The sequence below is a fragment of the Pollicipes pollicipes genome, unplaced genomic scaffold (genome assembly GCF_011947565.3).
Source record: "Pollicipes pollicipes isolate AB1234 unplaced genomic scaffold, Ppol_2.1 Scaffold_6686;HRSCAF=7923_pilon_pilon_pilon, whole genome shotgun sequence".
NCBI classification, from domain to species: domain Eukaryota; kingdom Metazoa; phylum Arthropoda; class Thecostraca; order Pollicipedomorpha; family Pollicipedidae; genus Pollicipes; species Pollicipes pollicipes.
Window position 1 is genome coordinate 4,586,845 of NW_023596921.1, and position 23,507 is coordinate 4,610,351.

At 51.5% G+C, this 23,507-nt stretch overlaps 1 protein-coding gene and 1 non-coding gene across 2 annotated transcripts in view; one reads left to right on the top strand and one right to left on the bottom strand.

The window, feature by feature from the left end:
• Positions 1-8,437: 8,437 nt before the first annotated feature.
• TRNAE-CUC (transfer RNA glutamic acid (anticodon CUC)) lies at positions 8,438-8,509 on the top strand. The gene has a single exon. It is a non-coding gene; the product is annotated as a tRNA-Glu (tRNA).
• Positions 8,510-13,549: 5,040 nt separating this feature from the next.
• The window catches only part of LOC119108474 (C-Jun-amino-terminal kinase-interacting protein 4), a gene marked incomplete in the record, with an annotated part of 35,301 nt that continues 25,343 nt past the window's right edge, over positions 13,550-23,507 (bottom strand). Inside the window, 1 exon segment of the mRNA XM_037232041.1 lies at positions 13,550-14,935. Coding sequence (XP_037087936.1) covers positions 14,823-14,935 — 113 coding nt within the window.

The window sequence follows — 23,507 nt, forward strand, 5'->3', positions numbered from 1 at the left end:
ACACTGACACGAACGTTCCGGACAGTTGCACTCCCGGCAGACGTATCTGCGACGCTGAGCCATTGCACTGCTCGGTGCGTTGCGCTACTCAGTATGTTTAGCTGCGATGTTGCACGGGGCTTCGATTTCCCAGGTCACTCGGATGATCACTGGTCACCACTCTACGAATGGTCAGCGTCCACAATTCGTTGCCGCGAGCGGCGACGCTGTGGTGCGGGTGCCCAAAACAAAAGATCAACCGCCCTGCGCATGCCACTCCCAGTCAACAGAAAATGGCGTCGCGACGTCAATGCGAGAAAAAGGGTGACATCTAGGAACGACTCAACGTACTAGCATTCATTATTACATTCACGAGATGGCGCACAGCATAACATTCGGCCAATGGGAGGGGCCGTCCGACTCTTTATGCCTCTTCCTCAAGGTCGTAAGAGACCAGTACTCCTGGGATGGCTTTTCACTTGGGTGAAAGCCACGGGCGTCGATTTGTATTCTCTTGTGAGGGCCCTGCCCCCCCCCCCATGTTGAGTTACCCCCATGTTGGCTTCCTCCCCCCAATATTTTTGGCTGGAATGCTACCAAAAACATGGGTAAAAGATGATCATGACATAAAGACTACCTTATTTGATTTTTCTGCGTAGTGGCGTCTCGTACCACTCTCATAGCAAAAAGTCATGGCTGCTCTCACCACGGCGTAAGAATCGTAACAGCTGAACGGATAAACGATGCAATAAACTTCACACACCTTGCGCCATAAGACAAGAAGTGTATATTGAGGTTAAAGTGAAAAGCTCTGGAATATGGGGATGACCTAAGTTCCTCACGGCTAACCCCATCCCCGTTCCCCACAACCAAAATGCGTGCCGCCTCCCATGACCGCCATAGAAGAGCGCCATCGACGCTCCAATGTGGCCTATAAGGGAGCGCCTTCACGTGCCGATCAGAAGAGCCGTCTGCGTCCAGTGCCTGCCCCCTGGATCCAACCCTGTATGACTTCTATATCGCTTAAATCAAAGACTTCTAAATTATACAAAGACAAAGCATATGGCATTGCGTTTAGTCAAAATAAAGTGGGCTATATCTGGTGAGAACAAAAGGGGGCACGTTGTCGGGCCTTCGGTTCGGCCCCCCCCAAAAATACAAAAAATTACACCCCTGTATAAGCAGTGAAAGCATGTCACTTTTACAGGGACGTACAATAATTATATCATTGTCCACAAGTTTAAGGTCACAAGACGTGGTTGGAGCATATGACATTGGATTGCTTACTAACTGTTCTCCATTTATTCCTCTTTTTCAGGCCCGAGTTACCGTCCTGCTGGTTTGGTATCCTGCCCAAGTACAAGTATTTCCTAATTCCAGACTTGCTCACCATCCTTTGACCACTGAAGACCACATGGCCATAGTGCGGTAGTTACTCGTGATCGTCCGCGATGCTTGTTTTTTGAAGTGATAGAAAATGCATCTCAGGTGCCAGGTCACTTTTAAAGACTTCTCTCAGCCTGGCTGTAAAGAGTACACCGGGGCTGCAGTTTCCTATTCGGTAGTGTCCACTAATCCAGTAGTCTCATGTCTGTAGTATTCTATTTCCCCTCCATGTTGGACTCAAGCCCCTCAACTTTGGGAAGACAGTGAGCCCAATCTGGGAAGGAGCCTGTTTGTTGGAATATTTGGGGGGAGATTAGATCATTTTTCACTGTTCAGCCCTCCCCCTTCCCACCCAATTTCATGCTTAGACACCATGCCCCTGGAGCACACTTCACACCGACGAAACCAAGTTTGCAAGATCTCACCATAGCACAAGCTGAGGAAGCCAATTTTCCACAGCATGGTATAGAATTCTAGGGAGCTGGGCCTATTTACAAGTTTTCTTATTCAATGTACGTAGAACGAGCAAGTTGCATCCACTGGGCGTTTCTCATACCACCAACAAATTTTAACCCATGTCATGTGCCGAGTTTTGCTCATCATCTTTGCCAAAATACTTCCACAATGTATATACCGCAATGCGGCACTCATGCCTCATTGGGCCTGTGTTGAGGCCAAAGCTGCCGAAAGGTGGCAGCTTTGCCGGATGTTGGATTAGTCTGGATGGAAGTGGTCAAATTGCAATCTGGGGAAACAATCAAGTATGAAATGACATTTTGAATGAACAATGTGCAAAACGTGCAACGGAGCATACGAGCGTTCAATCAGCCTGGCGAATCTTTAAAAAATTATAAGCCGTTGTAATTAAAGAGAGCAAAAAGGCAACAAAGCATATAGCGGAAGTGGCAATATGAGAGAATCATTGGTTACAGGGCAAATACATATGACATACAATTCTGCTGAAAATACCAAAATTACGCTTACAATGCATGCACTTAATAGTATTACTGACGGGATACTGACATGGTTCGTGAAATATCTGTGGTTCTATGTTTCTCCGTGTACCATCTACAAGACCGAGACATCGCCAGCATACGGCAAACAAGACATTTCAGTGATAACTGCGGTCGTTTCAGGTGATTCGGGTCGCTGCTGTTGATAAGTTTCGTGATCAAATAGCCATCCCTCAACCATACAAAAGCTCATTCCCAGACCAAAGCTACCAGCACCGAACAACCGCCTCCCCACCTATCTGCCTACCAGGCATCAAGCTTAGCTTGCCACCTGAAGGATATATCAAGCCAGTTAGCTTCACTTCAGCTCCATTTCAGGCTCATTTCCCCACCATCAAGCCACTTTCATGGCCAGAGGTCTCCCCACCGTACCGTACAGCTGTCCCGGAATGTGAGGATTCAATCACATGCACACAACGCCTACCAGCGGCGGCCCCGGCTCGGCTTGCTCCCGACAGCGCGGTTCTCCACGACACTGGACTAACTTCAGTTCAGTGTACACACCTGCCAGGTTAGTGTTACAGTATTACTGCTACGGAAAAACCTCCACCGACAGGAGTGCTGCCACGTTAATTACACGCGACATTACGTCTGCTGTAAAAAAACTTATCTAGACTTTATTCATACGTGGTATCAACATGAGCATTACAGGACAAAACTTATGCTACAGCAACATAGTACTGTTATTACTTCTAGAGCCTTTACTTATGCGCAAAATTAATTTTACTGTACGAGTTGTATGTAAGTTAAGCGTTAGTCGACACAGCTTGAAAAGTAATGAAAAGCCTCTACTTCCAACACTTATGCTGGTCCTCTGGTCTCCTGCAAAACCAGTATAGGGTTAACTTACCAGTGATATTATTTCTTCGGGAAATATCTATGTGTGACATTTGTGCAATGTGATATGGACCATACAAACTATAACCAATACTACCCCAACCCATAGGTTAAAGGAAAGTTTCACATTTGGAGATCTTGAAGCAAGCATAAGGTATGGCGAGACAAGCTCAGCTCTAACTATTGGTCTATTAAGTCAAAAAGACTGCTCTAGACAACATCATTTCTCTGCTTAATAAACATGTTCTCCAATACGTCATTTCTGATCATGTTATCGTACCTAGCACGACATTGATTGGGAGTCAATTCATGGCCGTTATACCTGGAAGTCGTGCTCACGATTGCCAGATATGAACGACTCGACGAATATCTTTTTCTTAGCCTTAATGGTCGCACGGCCCGTGGAATGCTAGAATTTCATTAACGTTATTATGACGTCATTGAGGTCAATGTGACCTTGGAATATTCTCCCCGAAATAGTCTCTCATTTTCGTGGGCTTGTAGCTCAGAAACTAGAGGGGTTTAGGCCTTAAGAAGGGTAGGGCTGTGAACTTCACCGACTGATCTTCAAGGTGGCTCATTCAGTTCAAACCTCCATAGAAATGTGGAACATTCCTTTTAAGACCCAACAAAACCCTGGAGGGAACGAACGCATAGGAGCACTTCGACGGCGGAAACCAGGCTACAGGTACCCACTTCATGGTGTCGATTAGAGATGCCGATTTCTAGAAGTTTGTGTACAAAGTACAATCCAAAGTCCAAAAATAGCCCAACTGTTTATTCAAAAAATGTCGAAAAAGCAATCTGTCCCAGAACTTTCAATCTGTTTGCGTAAAACACTACTACATACAAACAGTAACCTCAGCCCCCACCCACACTCGTGTCTCTGCATTCCCGCTCTCGAATCGAATGAAAAGAAAGAAAATAATTGTGGGTACGTACTGTATCCCATGCATACTGCTTGGCCACACAACACAACGACATCGGCTGTCCAAAAATTGTAAAGATTTCTGTCCCTGTCCGTTCAGCTTCCAAATTTGCTTGGGTATTTGTGGAATACCAAAAGAATAGAATCCACTTGGCACCTCTGGTGTCGATGCATTACCCCAAGGGCGGCGTATCCGAATTTGGGATGAGGGGGGGGGGGGCAGAGACGTAAGGAAGGGTCCCCCATACCAGTGGCCCCTATATTTCAGTGAGGCTCGTCGATTCGGTCGTAAAATCGAAAACGGCCCGTTCTGAGTCTACGATGGGCCTTTCCTGATCGCAGGTAGGCCATAGGTCATTTTCATGCCTAAACTTACATGGAAGTTTATTCGTTATCTGGGAATGGTCTCTTTTCAGACCTGAAACGGGACCATCATGATTTGAAGGCGGAGCAAGGACCGAACGAGGAACGAGGAGGAGGTACCGAAGTCTACATGTCTCCCCTTTGGCCCAGACCAGGCGCGCAGCCAGAGCGCTGGCAATGGAGCGCCACAAGGTTGGCAAAGGGCCGCATAATAGAAAAAGCCCCCCCCCAAAAAAAGAGATGAAAATCGCCGAGCATGGCCCACTTGGTAATGAGTGTGTGGCTTTCTGGTATTTTTCGTTTTTACCCTCTTTTACTGGACTAGAAGCCAGAAGCTACCGCGAGATCAATTTTACCTGCATTCTTTTGCCACTCAACTGAAGAAATGGTGCCCTAAACGACTGCATGAAGCAAATCACCAAAGCCTCTCATTTTACAATGGTCCAGGGAACTCTTCCGAAACCGATAGAGCTTGGAAAATCTTCATCTGGGATACAGTACAGGGATATTTGAGGGTCCCGCAAAACGTAGATCAAAATGGGTCAACAGTTTGTATTAGCATGGCTAAGCTGTGTCTGTCTGGAAATATTCAATATTCAGCTAGAATTGATAGGTGATACAAATTATGTGGCGTAGTTTTAAGCGTGCACGTTCGCAAATCCTAGCAACAAAAACCTCGATGACAGGCGTTGCAGTCTCCATCTGCCGCGCGGCGTCGGTTTCGTGGCTAACACAAATCCGTGGCCAGCGGTTGGACGACTATGATGACGCATTCAAAAGCGGTACCTTTGAGCGCTTTAGGACATCAAACTGTACATTTAGAAGGCAGCCGGGCGCATATTTCAGCTCTGCGATTTTCAGATTGATGAACTGATCGGATTGGCCTTTACAGCACTGCGAAGTGGTTCTGGAATCTGGTGGTAGAACTGGAGGAGTAAAGGTAGAGTCTCTATTTTTCGTGTGGCTGTAACTGTTTGTCTGGGAAACAAGTGAAAACCTGTCAAAAAAGGTACGCGAAGCCTCATCTTTGAACGGGATGAACTACTTCTTCAAGGACATTAGGAAACATTATCCACAACGGTCAATCTGGCGCGCACGACATCCGCCGCCTGAAACCACTTGCAGCGGTCAATACCGTTCGGTTTTACGAAAACTGCAACCCAGGCCATGGCTGTCCTTGGCTCTGAGATTGCGGCCGCGCAGGCTCAAACCTTTTGATTAGTTGTTTCACTGGCCGATTCTGCAAAATAATACACATTTTCAGGCCAACATGGGATGGCCTCGTTTGTTGTTAAGCTTATTTCGACCCACTCAATTCAACACTAATGAGACCCCTTATATCCGAAAGAGGCCCCCTTGAAAAAAAACACTAAGGGGCACACAATTATTTCCAAGGGCTGAAGATCCGCTCCATCACACCGCGGTCTGTTTTCCGGCTGATATTCTGGCGACAAGGGCGGGATCCCTGGCCGATCCAGAAGCTCATAGAGGAATTCATCATATCACATTGGTCCTCTCCCTGACGCGGGACGTATTCTGACCCAAGCAGACCGCAGTTGACCCGGATCGATGCAGGAACCCTCCCTGACACAACAAGGTCGCTGAGCGACGCAGGTGGTCTAATAATTGGCATATAGACTTCACTTCAGCTTAACGGGCCCATGCTGGCATTGGGCTGGAGTGTCCATCGTTCGGTACTGGGTTCCCTGACTGGCACAGCACCCTTCCATTGTCTCGATGTGAGCAATTATCATAAGGTCTCATGTTTCCTTTTACTGCCAGAGGACCGCGGCCAACGCGAAAGGCCGTCTGCCATTCGGGGTCCCGTTCCCGTCCTTTAACCAAATATTCCCATGACCGATTCCAGGCCACTTGTTGACCCCCTGAAAGACACAGGGCCACGCATTGTTCCAAAGGCCCGACCAATCGCGGACCCGACCGTAGCTCTGCTTGGCAGATGGGCCACCAGAGCTCAGGCCAACAATGAGCCGACCGTTCCGTGTTGGTGGTCTCTGGCCGCAGCAGAGGAGTGCTCTGTCTCCGATCCCCGATCGGTGCAAGAGGCCCTCTAGCTGACACTCGATATCACGGTTCTACGGGCGGGGGCCTTAATGTGACCCACAGCCAGCCCTTCTGCGCCGTTCAGCATTCCAATCGGGCCCCTGATCAGTGGTCTGAGGAGATCCTTCGGTCCCTCCCCGTAAGCACTGCTCCCCGCCGACTCGGGGCCACTTGCCGCCACGCGTCTCCTGTTAGGCGCTGTGGTCCTGACCGACACAGGAGCCCCTCATTGTGTCAGAGACCCCAAAAGTTGTAAATCACGGGCCCCGGCCCCGTTCGTTCTTGGAAAGTGGGCCTCAGTGGCTCAGGCGGACGTAAAGCCAACTGTTTGGCTCCATATCGAGGTCCTGTATAATAGGAGGAGAGATCCGTTATAAGAGGGCCTTAACAGAAGCCCTCAGGTTGACATTTCAGGTCACGGCACTACGGGTGGGCGGCCGAGCCCAATCGGGACCTTGATATTGGTCCTGAGGGGTCCTCCGGCCGCTCTTCCGATTTCCTCAAAGCCGGTGACCGACTAGCGGCCACTAGCCGAGACATGACCTCCTATTATACGTTGTTGGGCCCTGACTGACACAAGGGCCCAAACCACTGTTTCAGGGACCCAGACCAGACCAATGCAGATCGTGGCCCTCGGTTGTTCATGTTCGGGAAATGGGCCTCCAGCGTTCAGACTGGCCGGTGAGCCAACTGTCCGGTGTTCGTGATTTCTGACCGACTTATACATTCGCATGGTGTCAGGAGGTCCTCAAGCGGTGCAAGAGAACCTCTTAATGTTATTTCAGTTCACGAACATACGGGCTGTGATTCTTGATGCGACCTACAGCCACTCTTTTGGTTCCTCCCACCGGGCCTTTGCTAGTCGGTTCCGTTGGGCCGTCCGGGTCCCTCTTCGGCCCTCATCGAACACTGTCCTTGGTCAGCTCTGGGCTTCTTGCTAGCACAAAACCTCTGTCGGAATAGGCGATCGAAGGCCCAACTAACGGGCCCGAAGAGTTGGTCGGAGGCTGCACCAAGGGACCGGACAAATGTCCATCATGGGGACCCTTGCACCGATTGGGGCCGCTGGCGGCAGTGAGGCCCCGCCAGTCGATCCGCGACCACAGTCTGCCCCATGGCGGCCTAGGGCCGATTTCCAAAGCTAGGACCATTCCGGGGCTAACGATTGCCAGTCAGAGGACCCTTTGCATTAATCGGGGTCCCTGAGACAACGAGGGGCCGCTGTGTTGGTCAGGGGGAAGGGGGGTCACAGTGCGCCTAACAAAGGACCCTATATCGGCAAGGGCCCCGAGTCGGCCATGGTTTCGTTTTCTGTATGGAGACAGGAACGCGACTGCGAATGTCAGGGAGTCTCGTTAGTTGACCGGGCCCGCTGATGATGAAAGGAGATAGTTATTGGAGAACTGTTGAGTTGTTCCTGCACCCTTGCTAGACGTCCAAGCATTTTAAACTCCACGGCACGCATTGGCAGCAAAAGTAAAGTGAAAGCTGTACTTTGTCTTCAAGCCTTTGCTCTAGAACTACTTGCTGATATCCGTAAATTTTGTCTTGCAATACTCACGCCGCGTTTAAGTGTTTGCAACAGAGCAACAGTCATGTCGTTGCTAAGCAGTGACAGTAAAAGTTTTTGCAGTGGAAGAAAAGACGCTTATACATTTTGGTAGCATAAGTTTTGTCGCATACCACTCATGTCGTGCATAAATAATTTCAGTAGGGATTTACCGCAGCGCTCCCGTCGAAAGCATTTCCTGGAGTCGTTATAGCTCACTTATGTTGTAGAATCGGCCAGGACAAGAAAATACCACCAACTTTTAGTTTTCCCACCGTACACCACTAGCCCCTTTCCCCACCTAGCACCAATCCGTCACCGTCCCGCATGGTCTAGTGGCTAGGATACACGGCTCTCACCCGTGAGGCCCGGGTTCGATTCCCGGTGCGGGAACACGTTTTCCGCTTTTTCCACATTTTGCCTCTAATCCGTGAAAGTAAATGTGCTGCTCATTTGTCGGTTCCCTTTTGTTCAACACATCTGTCTCTTATGTTTAGCACCCAGCTCAAACCAGACAAACCAAGTAAATTCAAAACAGTGCGCCCACAGCAGTCGCGATGTCTTTGCTGGCTTTGGGCTCCTTGAGCCGTGCCTCACTGCACGACATTGAGAATCTAAGACATGGCGAACACAACATTTTACAGGTATCTAGGTTGAATACTTCACTTCACTTCACACAATATATTATCGTAGCAAAATTGTCAGCTTTAGTGACAAACATTAACCGATAATGTTACCTGTGAATTTGCCGAAATCGTTCCCAGCGATACCGATATGGCCCGATGTAGCGATCGACCGGTCAGCACTGCACGCCAGCACTTGCGGACCTTCCACGCATACGCTGGATACCGAAGAAGCATAAAATGACCTACAGCATCAGAACTGCTCCGGCTGTGCATGAATTAAAAAGTACATGCATCGACACGATCGTCCTTTTCCACTTATGATCAATAAGTGGTGTCGCATGGAAACTGGGTTGGACTCGTTCTAAGTGTAACAGCGCCATGGTATGCGTCATGCATCACGGGAACCTGGTTCCCGTATTGATTTGTCCCCGGTCTCGTTGTGTCGTTACAGAAACAACAAAACACGGTTTAGCCAAGATCGTTGCGTCGACCACTGTCATACACAGGTAGCCTTTCCTCTCCCAAAAGTATCACATTCACGCCTCTTGCACCCCACTGTGCCTGAAAGTTCTATCGTTGATTCACTGATCCCTCATTCGGAAACACCCATTCAGACCACCCTCACACCTGTCCCTTAAAAGCCACACCCGACCCATATTCCCAAGCGATATCATGACACCAATCCGTAGAACTACGTAAGTTGTTCAGTACATTTCCGAGGAGCATTATTCGCATAGATTTCAGGCTTTTCAGGCTTTGGATTCACATTTTCAGGTCTTTCTTTGAAACAGCAAGCCACAGCTCTTGCAGGACACCAACATTCAGGTGATTAGGCACAGAGCGATTGACAGCCATTACCGCGATACAGTGCATATCCAGGAATAAGAATGCGCGAAAAACGTGTACATGCAAACGAATTCAAGAAAACAGGCATCGCGCATCGCGCTTCATTGAAACACGCAAGCGAGTTGAGGGAAACAGGCGTCAGACATCACGCGTCAGGCATCACTTACGCATGTAAACGGCTTAAGCCATTACACATCGCACATCGCGGCAAATATCACGTTCGCACAATCGGCCATGATGAGCTCTGTACGTTAAGGTTTGATCGCCGACTTTTTATAAGAGCAGATTCACTTATTTTCCTGTCTGGGTGGCCATGTAGTCTGTAGCTGACTTTTGTGTTCTAAAAGGTGCAAAGTGCCCATACCTCCCTCGATTTCAGCCTGAGCGTGTTTTGCCAAATAGTGATCACCAAAAGGGTCATTCCCTGCTTTGTTTTTAACGTTTCGCAGGTATTCATTACATCTCCAAAGAATAGGGCGCATGAACTCCCCGACATAGACTATGCCCCTCCCATGCTTTTCACACAGTTTACACATAGCTTCGTAAACCATCTTCTTGCGCACAAACCCCTTGAAGCCCCACTCGCATAAATTACATCTATTGCCACCCGGTACCTTAAGCTTTGAGATGCAAAGTTTCACCCCAATTTTTTAACTTACTGCCGTTCTTCCAAGCTATACGTACAAGTAGTTTTGATTTTTAACGACGTGTTTGATCTTGCAAAGGAAATGCTCATCCATGTAAGGTAGCATTAAGAATCTGTCGTCCGATAGAACGTGTTCCCGCCTCGTATCACCAATCCCCCCGCGCGCTCTAGATTGTTTCTTTTCTTACAACATTCTATCCAAAATTCGGGAAAAACATCCATTGTCCAACAGCAAAGTCCATATTTTGCACATGCTCTCTCTTTCCTTTCCTGTCTGTTGTTTAGATTGGCCTAGAAAAAATCGAATAATAAAAAGTTAAGTTTAAATTCAAATTTTAGAAATCCGTTATTTAGATTTTCAGACTTTGGTCAGAGCTTTCCGGAACATTGCAGTACTGATGCAGAAGTCAGCCTACAGAAATTGAAGGATGACGCACCGCTCACGTTCAAAAGCCATAATGTAGGCAAACTAAATGCCACTGCAGATCAGCGGAAGTTTATCACGTCCCTCAGTAAAAATGATCATATCATAGTTAAACATAGCGATGAGTGTAAGGGCTTTGTATTCTTAGATAGGCTAACTTATGTTAACAAGACTCAGTGTACACTTGACGACTGCGGCAATTATGGAAGAATAAATAGGAACCCAGCCCGTCAGGTAGAGGCTGAACAAAAACAAACAAACATAAGAGCACAGTTAGCGGAAAACTTCCGTTAAAAGCATCAGATCTGACATCTAGACACAGTAGAACGCCTGTTTGCTATCGGCTGCCCAAGAATCACAAACCTGCAGTGCAGATTTTTGCAAAAGGCTTCTGATCATTCGCAGGCAAAGGGCAGAGGGCAGCACTTTCTTCAGTGTAGATGTTATCAACTTGTATGGCAATATACCAGTCAATGAGGCTATCGCTGCCGTGAAACCTGAGGTAGACAAACATTTCCATGAAATTGGTGCATTTGGTCTGTCACAAGAGGATGTATGCGGTCTTTAAGAACGGTGTCTTCAGGATAATATTTTCCCGTTCGGAGATAACTTCTGCCGACAAAAATTGCAATGGGGAGCCCATACACTCCTCCTCTGCCGCTAATACTTTTAGACCAGTCTAAAACGGAGCCAGCCCATTGAAGCCAACTTTCTTAGCCAGATACATCGATGATAATGCTGGGGTATGGACGCACGGAGAGCGTGTCCTTGAGATTTTAGAGTTCATGAACAACGAGCATCCAAATCTAGCTTTTACGCTGGAGCATACAGGGGGCGGAAAGGGCGTCCCATATTTAGATACACTACTGATGGTGGAAAGGAGAAACAACCGCACAACGTTGGAAACGGGGCTTTTTATCAAACCCACCAATTCTGGTATAATTCCACACTGCGAATCTGCACCCCCAGCTTCCACTAAGTGCAACATAATTCGTAACATGTTCGATTGCACCCTAAACAAGTCAAGTAGTGAACACGGAAAGAAAGAGCATAATACAAATCTTGACTTTGATGTTGGGCAATGGACACTCTCCGCGACTTTTAGGTAGAATATCAGAAGTAAAAAAAATGTACAGGGCGTGGGGGATGGGTGATAGGAGGCGGTAACACATACCATCGGACGACAGATTCTTAACGCTACCTTATATAGATAAGCACTTGCTTTGGAAAATCAAACACATCGTTAAAGAATCCAAAACTGCGCGTACGCATAGCTGGGAAGAACGACAATAAACCAAAAAGTATGTGATGAAATATTTCATCTCGAAGTCTAAATGCCCGGGTGGCAATAGATGCCATCCAAGCAAGTGTGGGTTTCAAGCGGTTTGCAAACTGTGTGAAAAATATGGAAGGGACATAGTCTAAGTCTTGTGTCCGTGGGCCCTATTCGTTTCATATATAATGAACACATACGAGACGCTAAAAACAAAACATGGGAATAACCCTTTCGGCGACCATTTTTGGCAAAACACGCTCAAACTTAAATCGTGGCAGATATGGACCCAATGCCCCGTTTAGAACTCAAAGTCAACTACAGAGCACAGGACCACCCAGCCAGAATAAGTGAATTCGTTCTCATAAGTCGACGATCAAATCTCAACCCACAGAGCTCATCAGGGCCGATCATGCGAACGCGATATGTGCCTTAATGCGTGATGCATAATAGCTTAAAATAGTGTACATGTGTAAGTGAGGCCTGATGCGTGATGTGCGATGCCTGCTCAACTGAAATCGCTGGCATGTATAATTGATGCGTGATATGGGATGCCCTTTTACTTCAACTCGCTTGCATGTTTGAATGAAGCGTGATACGTGATGACTGTTTGCTTGAATTCGTTTGCATGTAAATGTTTTTCCCGTATTCTTCCTCTTGGATATGCACTGTATCGTGGTAGTGGCCGTCAATTGCTCTTTGTCTAATCGCCTGAATGTTGGTGTCCTGTAAAAGCTGTGGCTTGCTGTTTATTTTTTTCACAAATTGAGTAGGATGATCGGCAGGCAATTTTAAATTCACTTCTGCTTTTGCTTCGATTAAGGCATGCTGCCAAGATATCAACCCATCTAGATATCCTTTTTTTCTTCTCTGAGGTATAAGGCTATTACCATAGCCTCCTTATCAACCCATAGAACTACTCCCGCCTGGGTACCAATCGAGCTGACGCATTGGTTAGTGCAGTCTTGCTCACCCGCAAAGAAATGCGGTAAAACTGACAGGCGTATCAGAATCGGTGACGGCAGCCTAGAGCCTGGTAGCCTTCTAACTCTCTTGCGCAAGCAAGCAAAGTTTCGTTCGATCAACACTTCCGCCAACATTCTGATAAGGGGATCTTAATCCACCAACAGCAGTGCGCTGCGTCACGGAGCTCACATATCAAAATGTACAGTATGCGGCCGCAAACTAAAAATTGCGAAGGCAGGATGGTGTGAGACGCTTGCGAGACCGGAGCTCGCTCGCGATGGCAGTATGCTGGCATTCAGTAGCTGGTAGCGGCACTGTGAGTGCAAACACCTGTGCCAGTTAGCTAGAGACCTTACGGACACGAACCCCAAGCTCCATTGATATCAAATATATGTATATATATATATATATATATATATATATACATATGTACAAACGATAGAGTACAATTCTGATATAACTTAGCAAGGTGCGACGCAGTGTGCCACATGTCACTCGCGTGTATTTGTATTGATTTCGTTTCCATGACTACGGAACACCCGGCCAGCTACCGCTGCAGTTGTGGCGACTTCGCGCCAGCTGCTGGCGTGACGACCGGTGCTCCCCAGACCAGCACGCGCGGCCGCCGCTCCCACAAACACGGGAACCTATTACACCGCATAATGTATTCAGACGCGTCGTCCGCGGGCCGACGCCGCCGCAGCATTCACACTTCAACAGAAGCCACGCCACAGCACCACGCCGCGACGGACAGACGGCGGCGGTCCCGTTCGCCGGGCGGCTTCGGATGGGGCCAGCCGGCCGCGCGGACCCAGAGGAGCACCGCCGCCCTGGACACGGCGGCCGACAGGCTATCACTGAGCGGGCACGGACGCGCTGGTGCCGTTACTACATGTCTGTTTGTGGGCCACAGTCGCGAATAATTTGCTTGCGTAAACAACACTGCGACATGGCGCCGGGCCAGACTGCGGGCGCCAAGTCCTGCAGCGCTCACCCCACAGCGAACAGCGCAAGCTAGCGTGCCGCACCGCCCGGCCACTGCACTGGTGACGCCCGGCCTAAAACGCATAAAATATATAAACCAAACGACCAACATCGGCCCGCCCACAGGGGCCGTGACGCCGGGGGAATGTGTCGGATACACCGGCGCCGTGCGACGCCGACTTGCGGCGGCTGTAGTCCTGACAGCCTGCTGAGCCGCCACCACGCCCCCGGCCAGGAAACGCCACACCGTCGTCGGCCAGCGCCCTTCCCTTTCCCGCGTCCGGCTTCACTTGATTACAGTGTTGCATGGTTAAGTCACCCAGCGGGGCTCACGTTCAAAGTCATCGCAGGGGGATTCCGCTGGCGCAACGGCTACTCAGCGGCGGTAAAAAAACAAGATGGCGTCAAGCGGGAGCGGTCGATGCACGGCCCCTTTGCCATACCAGCACGTGGCTTGCATTACAAATTTCACCAAAGGCCTGGCGCCAATCTTCGATTCGGCCCGTATAACCCGTACTTCGCGACCGGAAACCTGACGGCAGGGCACGTCGGCCGGCCGGAAGGGGCGTCGCGGCTGATCCCGGGGTCACAAGGTCACGCCCATGGGTCGCGCTCCGACTAGATTACGGCCCGCCGCCGCCGGCGCCCTCAGGCGGACGACGATGGCCCGCCCGCCGTCCAGTCGCCGGCCGCCGGCTGGGCGAACAATCGCCTAAAACACTACCGACACTCAAGGTCCTTGCTAGAGCTGGCTACCACACTGAAGGCAAAGTGAAAAAATCCAGCAGCAACGCTTACAACTGCTTAGCTCGCGCACAGCCCGGCGCGACCCCGACACGCGTTCGTCCCGTTAACAGGGGGCCGGCGCCGTACAGGCCGACCACCTCCGCCGTAGAGAGCTGCAATAAATAGCGTACGCGACGTGACGCGACACGGCGCGACTAGTCGGGCACCGTGACCTGCCACACAATCAGGTGAGAGCGCTCGCCGCGCGACAGCGACCGCTGCTTCTCGGCGCTCTCCTCGATCTCCTCCTCCTCTTCCTCGGCCTCTCCTGCCGGCAGGCGAGACGGGCGCCGCTCAGTGGCCCGGCCGCAGCAGCGGGCGTGGGTGACTCGACACGCACACAAGCACAGCGGCCGTCCTCCACACTACCAGGGCGGACGCGCAGGACCTGACACGCTGGACTCAAACTCAAACAGATCCACCCACATACGCTTATCACGGAGCTCATACATATGACGTATGCGGTTCATATACAAAAATTAGAATAAAATTGCACAAGATCATACAAACGGTCAAAATGAGTCCAACCAAGAAGATGATATAGAATAAAGTACTGGGCGTGGAGCGGGTCAATCAAGGTGAGCTGTGGCAAAGGAAAACAAAATATTACAGCGGCTACATAAGCAAAACGCCACAAATACGCGTTTCGGAAACGTCGCCAAGTTCCGTCAAAACAGCATGTGCACTTGGACACTACACTGTGCGCGGTCACCAGACATCCAGCACCGCCCCGTACGCCGGATGACCTCATGCATGACCCCTGGTCTCTCGGTCGAGCCCCGACCCTGTCCGTCAGGCGGTCCTGCCGCACCAACCCCTCGGCCAGGAGGGAGGGGCACGTACAGAGAGGTAGGAACGGACAGCCAGAAAGCAGCTGGGCTCAGTCAGCATGTTGTCAGTCCTACCCACTACGGCATTGTGGCGTCGTTATCGTTATGACGTTGCGACGTTGCGGCAGTATGGCGCGGTAAAATGGATTGAGGACCAGTCCCGAACTCCCGAACTTTCTGGAGGTTTCCGTCTCGGCCTGCATTACGCAACGTGACATTAGACTGAAACAAACCTCTTAGAAAAAAACTACGCCACATAGGACAACATCTCCACACGAATTGCTGGCGATACCCCAAATATCTCTGAGGTGGCCGCCACGTGCCACGCGCGTCCCGCAGCGGCGACCGGGCGCCCACCGCCGCTCCTCACAGCGTGACCTTGAGCCTGGCCAGCCCGTGCGTAATACGAGGGGTCGGGCCCGAGGGTGACCGGGCGTTACGTCCCGCCCGGGGCGGCGCGGTTGGCTCAGCGCCGCGCGCTGCGGCATACGTGGCCGTGCGGGTCGCCCCAGCCTGATTCACCCGCATTCGGCTAATTAGTGGCGATTGCGACAGTCACGGTGACTGGCACTAAGTCCCGAAGCGTCACACGCACACGCCGCAACATGCGGGACCCGACAGGCCACAACAACGCTCGACACGTCGGCTGGGATTGCGACACCACGCAGCCGAGGCCACTACCGGGCTGGGCTCGGCAGACGTGGCAGGCGTACATTCGCCCCCCCCCCCCCCCCCCTCCTGCACGGGCGAACGAAGCAATCGGCTAACCCCGCACGACAGCCCTGGAGCGCGAACGGCGCCGAAACCACACACAGCCAGCCGCCATGATGCCACGAGCCGGGGAGGCTGGCCACCCGCGGCGGCCGGTGCAGTCGCAGCACGAGCAGGCTGCACCTCCTATCTGGGGCTTTCCCTTCATGCCGGACGGGCGGTGGCCGGCGCGCTGGCGCCAGCTGCGGGGATGGACGCAGATCATCCACGTCCGCCGCTGCTGACGTGCCAGCTACTCGTCACGGGGTCGCCGCTGTTCAGGTGCTCGCCACTGATCACGCCATATGCACACCCATAATATTATTAGAAATAAACAATGTTTGTATGTAGTTGACTGACGCTGCCTGGCGCCGGCCCACCCAGCTATGTAGTTGACTGACGCTGCCAGGTGCCGGCCGACCCAGTTATGTAGTTGACTGACGCTGGCAGGTGCCGGCCGACCCAGCTATATAGTTGACTGACGCTGCCAGGTGCCGCCCGACCCAGTTATGTAGATCACTGACGCTGCCAGGTGCCGGCCGACCCAGCTATATAGTTGACTGACGCTGCCAGGTGCCGGCCGACCCAGTTATGTAGTTGACTGACGCTGCCAGGTGCCGGCCGACCCAGCTATGTAGTTGACTGACGCTGCCAGGTGCCGGCCGACCCAGCTATGTAGTTGACAGACGCTGGCAGGTGCCCGCCGACACAGTTAGCATCCCTTACGCAGCAGGAGGCCAATCCCCTTTAAAGGGAACGCGACGCGCGTCGTCGCGTGCCTTTCTACGGGGCGCTAGCAACTGCCAATGTCCCACTCGCGCTAAGGGGCCTTGGCGCAACGGGGTTCGAACCCGGGCCCCACGTGGGAGCTGAGGCGCTAACCACCCGGCCCAGCCGCGCTCCTGACAGCAGGCGCACTCGGTGTGACTCAGAGCCCGCGTCACAGAGCGCGGCCTGTGAATGGTCACCTCGCTGACCGACAGCTGGGGCCGGTGCATCTCCTGCCTTGGGGGAAAACACTCCGCAAGTCAGACTAGCCACTCCGCAAGTCAGTTGAAAACATAAAAAATTGCACCAAAGGCAGAAGAAGTAGTTACCAAGCATATTCACGGTAAAACTTGACTGCGAGTGCTTCGACTTCTACGTGGAAAACATTTGAAATGCAATGTTTCTGCATAGAAAACTGGTACCGACCCCGTACTGGTACCACCCCTGATGCTAGGGTGCATGTAAATTTAACTGGTGTTGGTAACGGTACCAGGTTTCATGCCGTCCAACACAGACTACCATTCTGCGCCTGCAAGGCGCAATGTTTCATTTCAGGATTGTCGAGGAGGTGGAGCGGGCGTACCAACCATCCTCCCCGTGGCGCCCCACCAAATACTTTCAACACAACTGGTTGATTACGTGTTTCGGATCTAACTTGTACTTCAGAATATAGAACACCGATGTTCAGCATACAGAACATGTCATTCCGATCTTAAAATGTCACCTAGTGCTTGTCTGATTCTAGTATTTTTCTTCGGAGGTGAAGTGACCCCATTATTTGAACATTTATTGATGGTCGCACTTCAATGACGCGTCTTGCCTCGTTATCACTAGAAACCAAACCCTTTTAAAATATAGCAGGTCGTACATATCCCGAAACAGTATACTTGTGATAAGCGACCTTCATAGCGACCTCCACACGCGGGGTGGGGCGGGCAGGCTTTCAAAACCTAAAAAGGTGGCAGACTTATTTTCGTTCCTTCCCCCGAGAAGACCACGTGCTCCAACATCTGCTACAAACGCATCATGCATCTTTGCAGACGGCGCCGGCCGTCCACGGCGCGACCCAGGCCTGTGTTTCCCCGGGTGCGCCGCTGCCATCAGCGCCGGCTGCACACGCTCGAGCCGGACGGCCCTGCCCGCCGCCGCGCTGCCGTCCGCCAGCTCAGCGAGCGGCGGGCGTCCCGACGCCGACATTCCCGGCCCCCTGCGAGGCGTCTCCTGCCCCCTCCCCACCGCGGCGAGCCGGGCCACTTCCGGCGCATGAAGCGTGACGGGAGGTCGCCGGGTACGCGCCGCCGCCATGTCAAGGGCCCCATCAGGGAGACCATTTATGCTGGTATCGCTCCCAGGAACGCAACGGGCATTAGTCGCGCGCTGCACCGCGGAGCAATGGCACGGAGGGGGGGGGGGGGCATAATGCTGGAAAAGTCGTGTGACCAGTGGTAGGTATATAAAATCGTAGGAGGGGGAGAGCACAGGGGAGCATGCTTCCCTGATAAGGTTTTCACATACACCAGCCAGAAACGCACGTCTTCGATCATTAAACGTTAAAAAATACGAGGTCAGTGGAAGTTCGTGCAGTACCTCCACCACCTTCCTTCCATGGATCAGCTGGAAGAATCTGGCCCAGTTTAATGCACGACATAATCAAGGATAAAACACGCATGACATAGTGTGTCCGCGCTCGCACCTCGCTTGCTCACGCTTAGTTACGACGTTGATATCAAATGGGAGAGCTTTTCCAGAAGTTCTTACAGCCCCAACATGGCACAAGCTACTTCCTAAACCGTCTGTCTTCACGCCCGCCTAGCCCACTGTGCACCGCCGCGCAGTATGCGAATGTGCGTACAGTGCGGTGACGTCACGACGCCGTGCGGGTCGGAACGCGTCGCGCGTGGGGCGTGCGCCGCCAGGTGGCCAGCGAGAGGCGCCGTAGCGGCGGCGGCGGCTCCCACGGACCGCTTGGCAGCGGGGGCACCGCCCGCGCGGCCGACAGGTGAACGGGCGCAGGGGTCGGAGCGGAGGAGGCGCGCGGTGACGTCACTGGGACTGCTGCTGGTCACGGCCTGGTGACAGCTGCTTCCCACATGACTGCTGCAACCCAGTATCGCCGTCCCTGAGGGGTGTTCTACTCATACTGGCTCTAATCGGGGTTATCTGGCAGAGCTTCGGTCAACAAGCACGCGTGCCCGGATTCCAAACCCACAAGCGCGTGACTGGGTAATAAGCGCGTTGATTTGTGAGCGAAGTCACTCCGCGAGACAGAAAAGAAATGGTTCTCACAGAGCAGCAAGTCCGTGATAAGGCTGAGGGCAGTCGAGGAGTTAAACAGGCCGGATAACGGGAGGGGAGCGAGGAGGACGTCAGCGGAAAAGTAGTGAGAGGAGAACAGGAAAAAAGGCGGCGCGGGTGATATTACAATTCCCAAGCACCACTTTGATACCTTTTCTAGTTCAGTCATCTGCAACATCTTGATTTTGCTGTTCGAAATCGCGTGTATGACGGGCAGGTATCGGACCCTGCCGCGGCCGGCGGCTGCCACTGAGCTCCTCGGCACTCCTCGCCCTTTACCCTCACTGAGCCTAAGGACCTGACTGACCCATCACTGAATCCGAGTCCATTTATTATCTGCGAAAAGGCGCGGGCGAACGTTCCAGTTGTTCACAGCGGCAGGCACGCGATACTGCGTGGCAGAGAACCTCGTCCGCCGGGAGGGTCCCGCAGCGAAGCGATGCTACGCAGGACAGACGGTTTCTGTGAACGACCAAGCCACTCGCTCCTTCACGATTACAATAAACGCTCTGCCCGTTGAAGGGTATCCAAATTCAGCACTACTTTTTATGGCACACGCCTACTCGACTCCAGCAGCCTGTCACACGGGAGAAATCAGAGCCATAGCGTCACGTTTTGTTCACGTGGCGTGATAATGACCCCATGTATTTTAACCCTTATTGCTTGAATGGAATGTTTGAAGCTCCACATCATCTGTTGCAATAAACAATTTGCGTTTTGATGGCCGGTAGGCGTTTTGCGATCATTCAAGTCCCACGTTCGAAAAAGCAAAATGAATTAAAACAACTACATTTCTAGCGGTAAGCAGGGAGTCCAACGATATATCTTCCACCGGAGTGGCTACTTGAACTCGTGATTCTGATCCCTCCAAGAGACCTTATAGAGGGGCCAGAAGGCCTATCTATTTAATGCTTTGACTAACGGAGCCCTTCTTCATAAATATATGCCCAAACGCATAAAACTACATACCATTACACTCATAATAATACAGGGAGCGCGCTTGTTCCATCTTAGTACACATGACATGACCGCGCAGTACACATGACCACGTAAAGCCGAATTAGTGTAACTTTCAAGAAATCTTTGCGCTGGCCCTAGTGGGATAAATTATTGACCAAGGAACATCAATTTATCCCAAATCGCGAGATCTCGTCGAGCCCAATCTGCTGCTTTCGAGCGCGGTTCCATCTTCCTTCGTTTTTGAAACTGCAGGGGGAGACGGTTTCATCGACCTTCCCTGCCAGAACGAGGTAAAAACGGCAAATCAGAGATGTTTTCACGTTAATCTCGGAAAGAGGACATCACAGCTATGACATAGCTATCACAGCGGCTGTGATAGCAGGACTAGGCTGCCCATCCCTGCTATCTCACAAAACATGCTCAAGATAAGCCAAGGCCATATCGACCGGTTATCCATCAAAGGCCTGCACCAGGGCTGGGCGTCACCCCAGAACGCCGCATGTCGCCCAAGGCTCAAATTGGGGGGCAGCAGTACTGTGGAGGCTTAGTGCTGTTATGTCCTAATGCGCGTGAGCCTGTGTGAGTCGCACAACCTGTGCGTGCCTTGGCAGCGAAGGAAGCGGTGTACATCATGCAAAGTTATGCACAAAGTTATGCACAAATATGCGCAACTTTAATTACATCACATCATATATCATTACAACTTACATGAAATACGTCCAAAGGCCCACTAGCGAGTGTTGTTCATGAGAAAATGGAGCTAAAAGAGCCGCGCCTGGTGTCCAGTGCCAAAAATTGTCCTAACGTCCATAAATAGGCCAGATTCAACCATGACAAGCTACGAGACGTTCTCGCCTTCAGTGACATGTTGGGCACTTCAGGTTCACATATCGACGGACGCATGCTGGAGCTAGTCTGAAGGGTTGGCTCTCGTCCGACTAGCTCTGATAAGAGCACGTGAGCCGACAGATATGCCCTCCCCCCCCCCCCCCTCCCCCGTGGCGACGTGAAGCGTCGCGTCCTGCGGTTTTCAGAGGCGTCCCTCGCTATCTGCGGCGGTCACGCCCTCTGTTGACTCGACCAGGTTATGTCATTCTAACAAGTCATATCATGATGACTTGTCATGATCACATCAAGGCACAGCTTAAGGGGTCAAAAATATGTCCCAAGCTCACTTACAAAAATAACTTAAACATGAAGGCCGGTAAATTTCCACTTGCGCGAGAAAAATCGTTCATTTGCATTGCAGTCGCGGAATTAATGTGAAGAAAACGCGATTCCTGAGACGCCCCGCTTATGCATGGGTCTTTCCGTGACCTAAAAAAGCTTCCCAGACACCAAGCATTGGAAAAAGAGCGCTTCATAGTACGACATAAACCCAATGCCTTAATAACACTTCTTACAAACACACGCAAGAATATAATGGACAATTCGCGACATTGAGATGAGAATCATCAAAACGACATGCTGAATGACTGTGACAGATGTTAATTTGGCCACGAAATAATTTTATCTACCTCACAAAAGGGTACACAAAGGTATATTCATCAAGTCTTAAATCGTGAAATAATCGCAAGTATTTTCACTCAAGATAGGTGGTGCCACAATTCCATACGTAAAACTAACATTACCGCGAGCTCTTAACTTTACATTCGCCGATCAATCAAATATTTAAACACTTCACAAATTGTAAATGTGGGAATTTCTCAATCCCGTGGACCACAACTCCAGCAGGTGCACAATTACCGTCACTTCACAAAACTAAAATGACGAGGTGTTACGTCACGTCAAAGGCTCATCTACCCATATCTGCATGAGACGTCTTCGGGACCGGTCGCTTCCCTAACCCGTCTCGGGGATAAACAACGTATTCAACAGCTCTGATCCTCCGGCGTCGCCATCTCTGGCGCAGATCCATGAGGGGGCGACGAAGCTGCAGCCGACAGTGGTCGGCTGTGGGTCAGTATGAGGCTCGATGCAAGGGTCGTGAATGCCAGCTGCCCCAGTTAGAGGGAATGTTTCGCAAGCGAAGATCTTGAAGCAAGCATCAGACATGATGAAACAAGCTCACTTACAACTGTTGGCATCCTTTTGAGTAGAACAGACTGCTCTAGACAACGCAAATTCTCTGCTTAGTAAATATGCTCCCCGATACGTAATTTTTTGATAACGTCATCGTTCATTGCACAACATAGACCGAGAGCCAACTGACGACCGACCAATCCAATATTTGGAAATCATTGTCACAACACGTGACATAAACGGCACGACCATGGCATTTTCCTCGGCCTTGATCGCCGCATGGGTTATGGACTGGCAATATTTGAATGACGCTATTATGACGCCATGAATACTACGGTGACCTTCACATACTCTCGCTATTTTCGCGGGCGTGTAATTCAGAAACTAGAGACCTTTAGGTTTAAAGGCGGGCAGGGTTGTAAACTGCACCAAAAGCCTTCAAGACGGGTATTTCAGTTCATAACTCCATGTAAACGTGGAACGCTCCCTTAAACCTACCCCAATCCACGGAGTGGGTAATTTGAGCCAAAAGTCGCCGCCAATTTTCACCATAACCACACGCATATACGGGTCGTGTCACACTATGCTTACAAATAATTTATTATCTGACCGAGATCGTAACTCAACAAGTATCGATGCGAGTTGTGTCTCTCCAGGGCATGTCGAACCAGAGGGGCGGGATCGGGCCCGGCCCGGAGCTGGGAGCGGACCAGCTGGCGGTATCTGCTGCCGCTGGCCGCGGCCGGCCTCCGACACAAGCCCGTTCCGACACGCCGGCACGCCCCGCAGCCCGACCTGCCGCGACCCGCCCCCACAGACGACGTACTGCGGCTCGCCCCCACAGCCTGACGTACCGCGGCCCGCCCCCACAGCCCAGCCGCATGTGAACGGGCGCGGCCCGTGACATGGCGCCATTACCCACGGCCGGCACCCGCCCCAGCCGGCCAGGTCAGATCCGAGGCGGGCGTGACCCGTGACCTCCATTCATTCCTGCAGCTGGCCCCGGTCACAGGGGGCCGAGCAGCGCGACGGGCCGACCCGAAACCGCGCCGCCGCCCTGGCCGCGCCGGAACAGACACGAAGCGAGCCGGCCCCGTGACCTCACGCCGTGTATGGATCGACGAGCACAGACAAAAGGTGGTGAGGTCGTCGTGCCGCCGCCGGCTCTCCAAACACGTCCGATCTTGATCGAAGCTCCAATCGATCGCGTGTGGG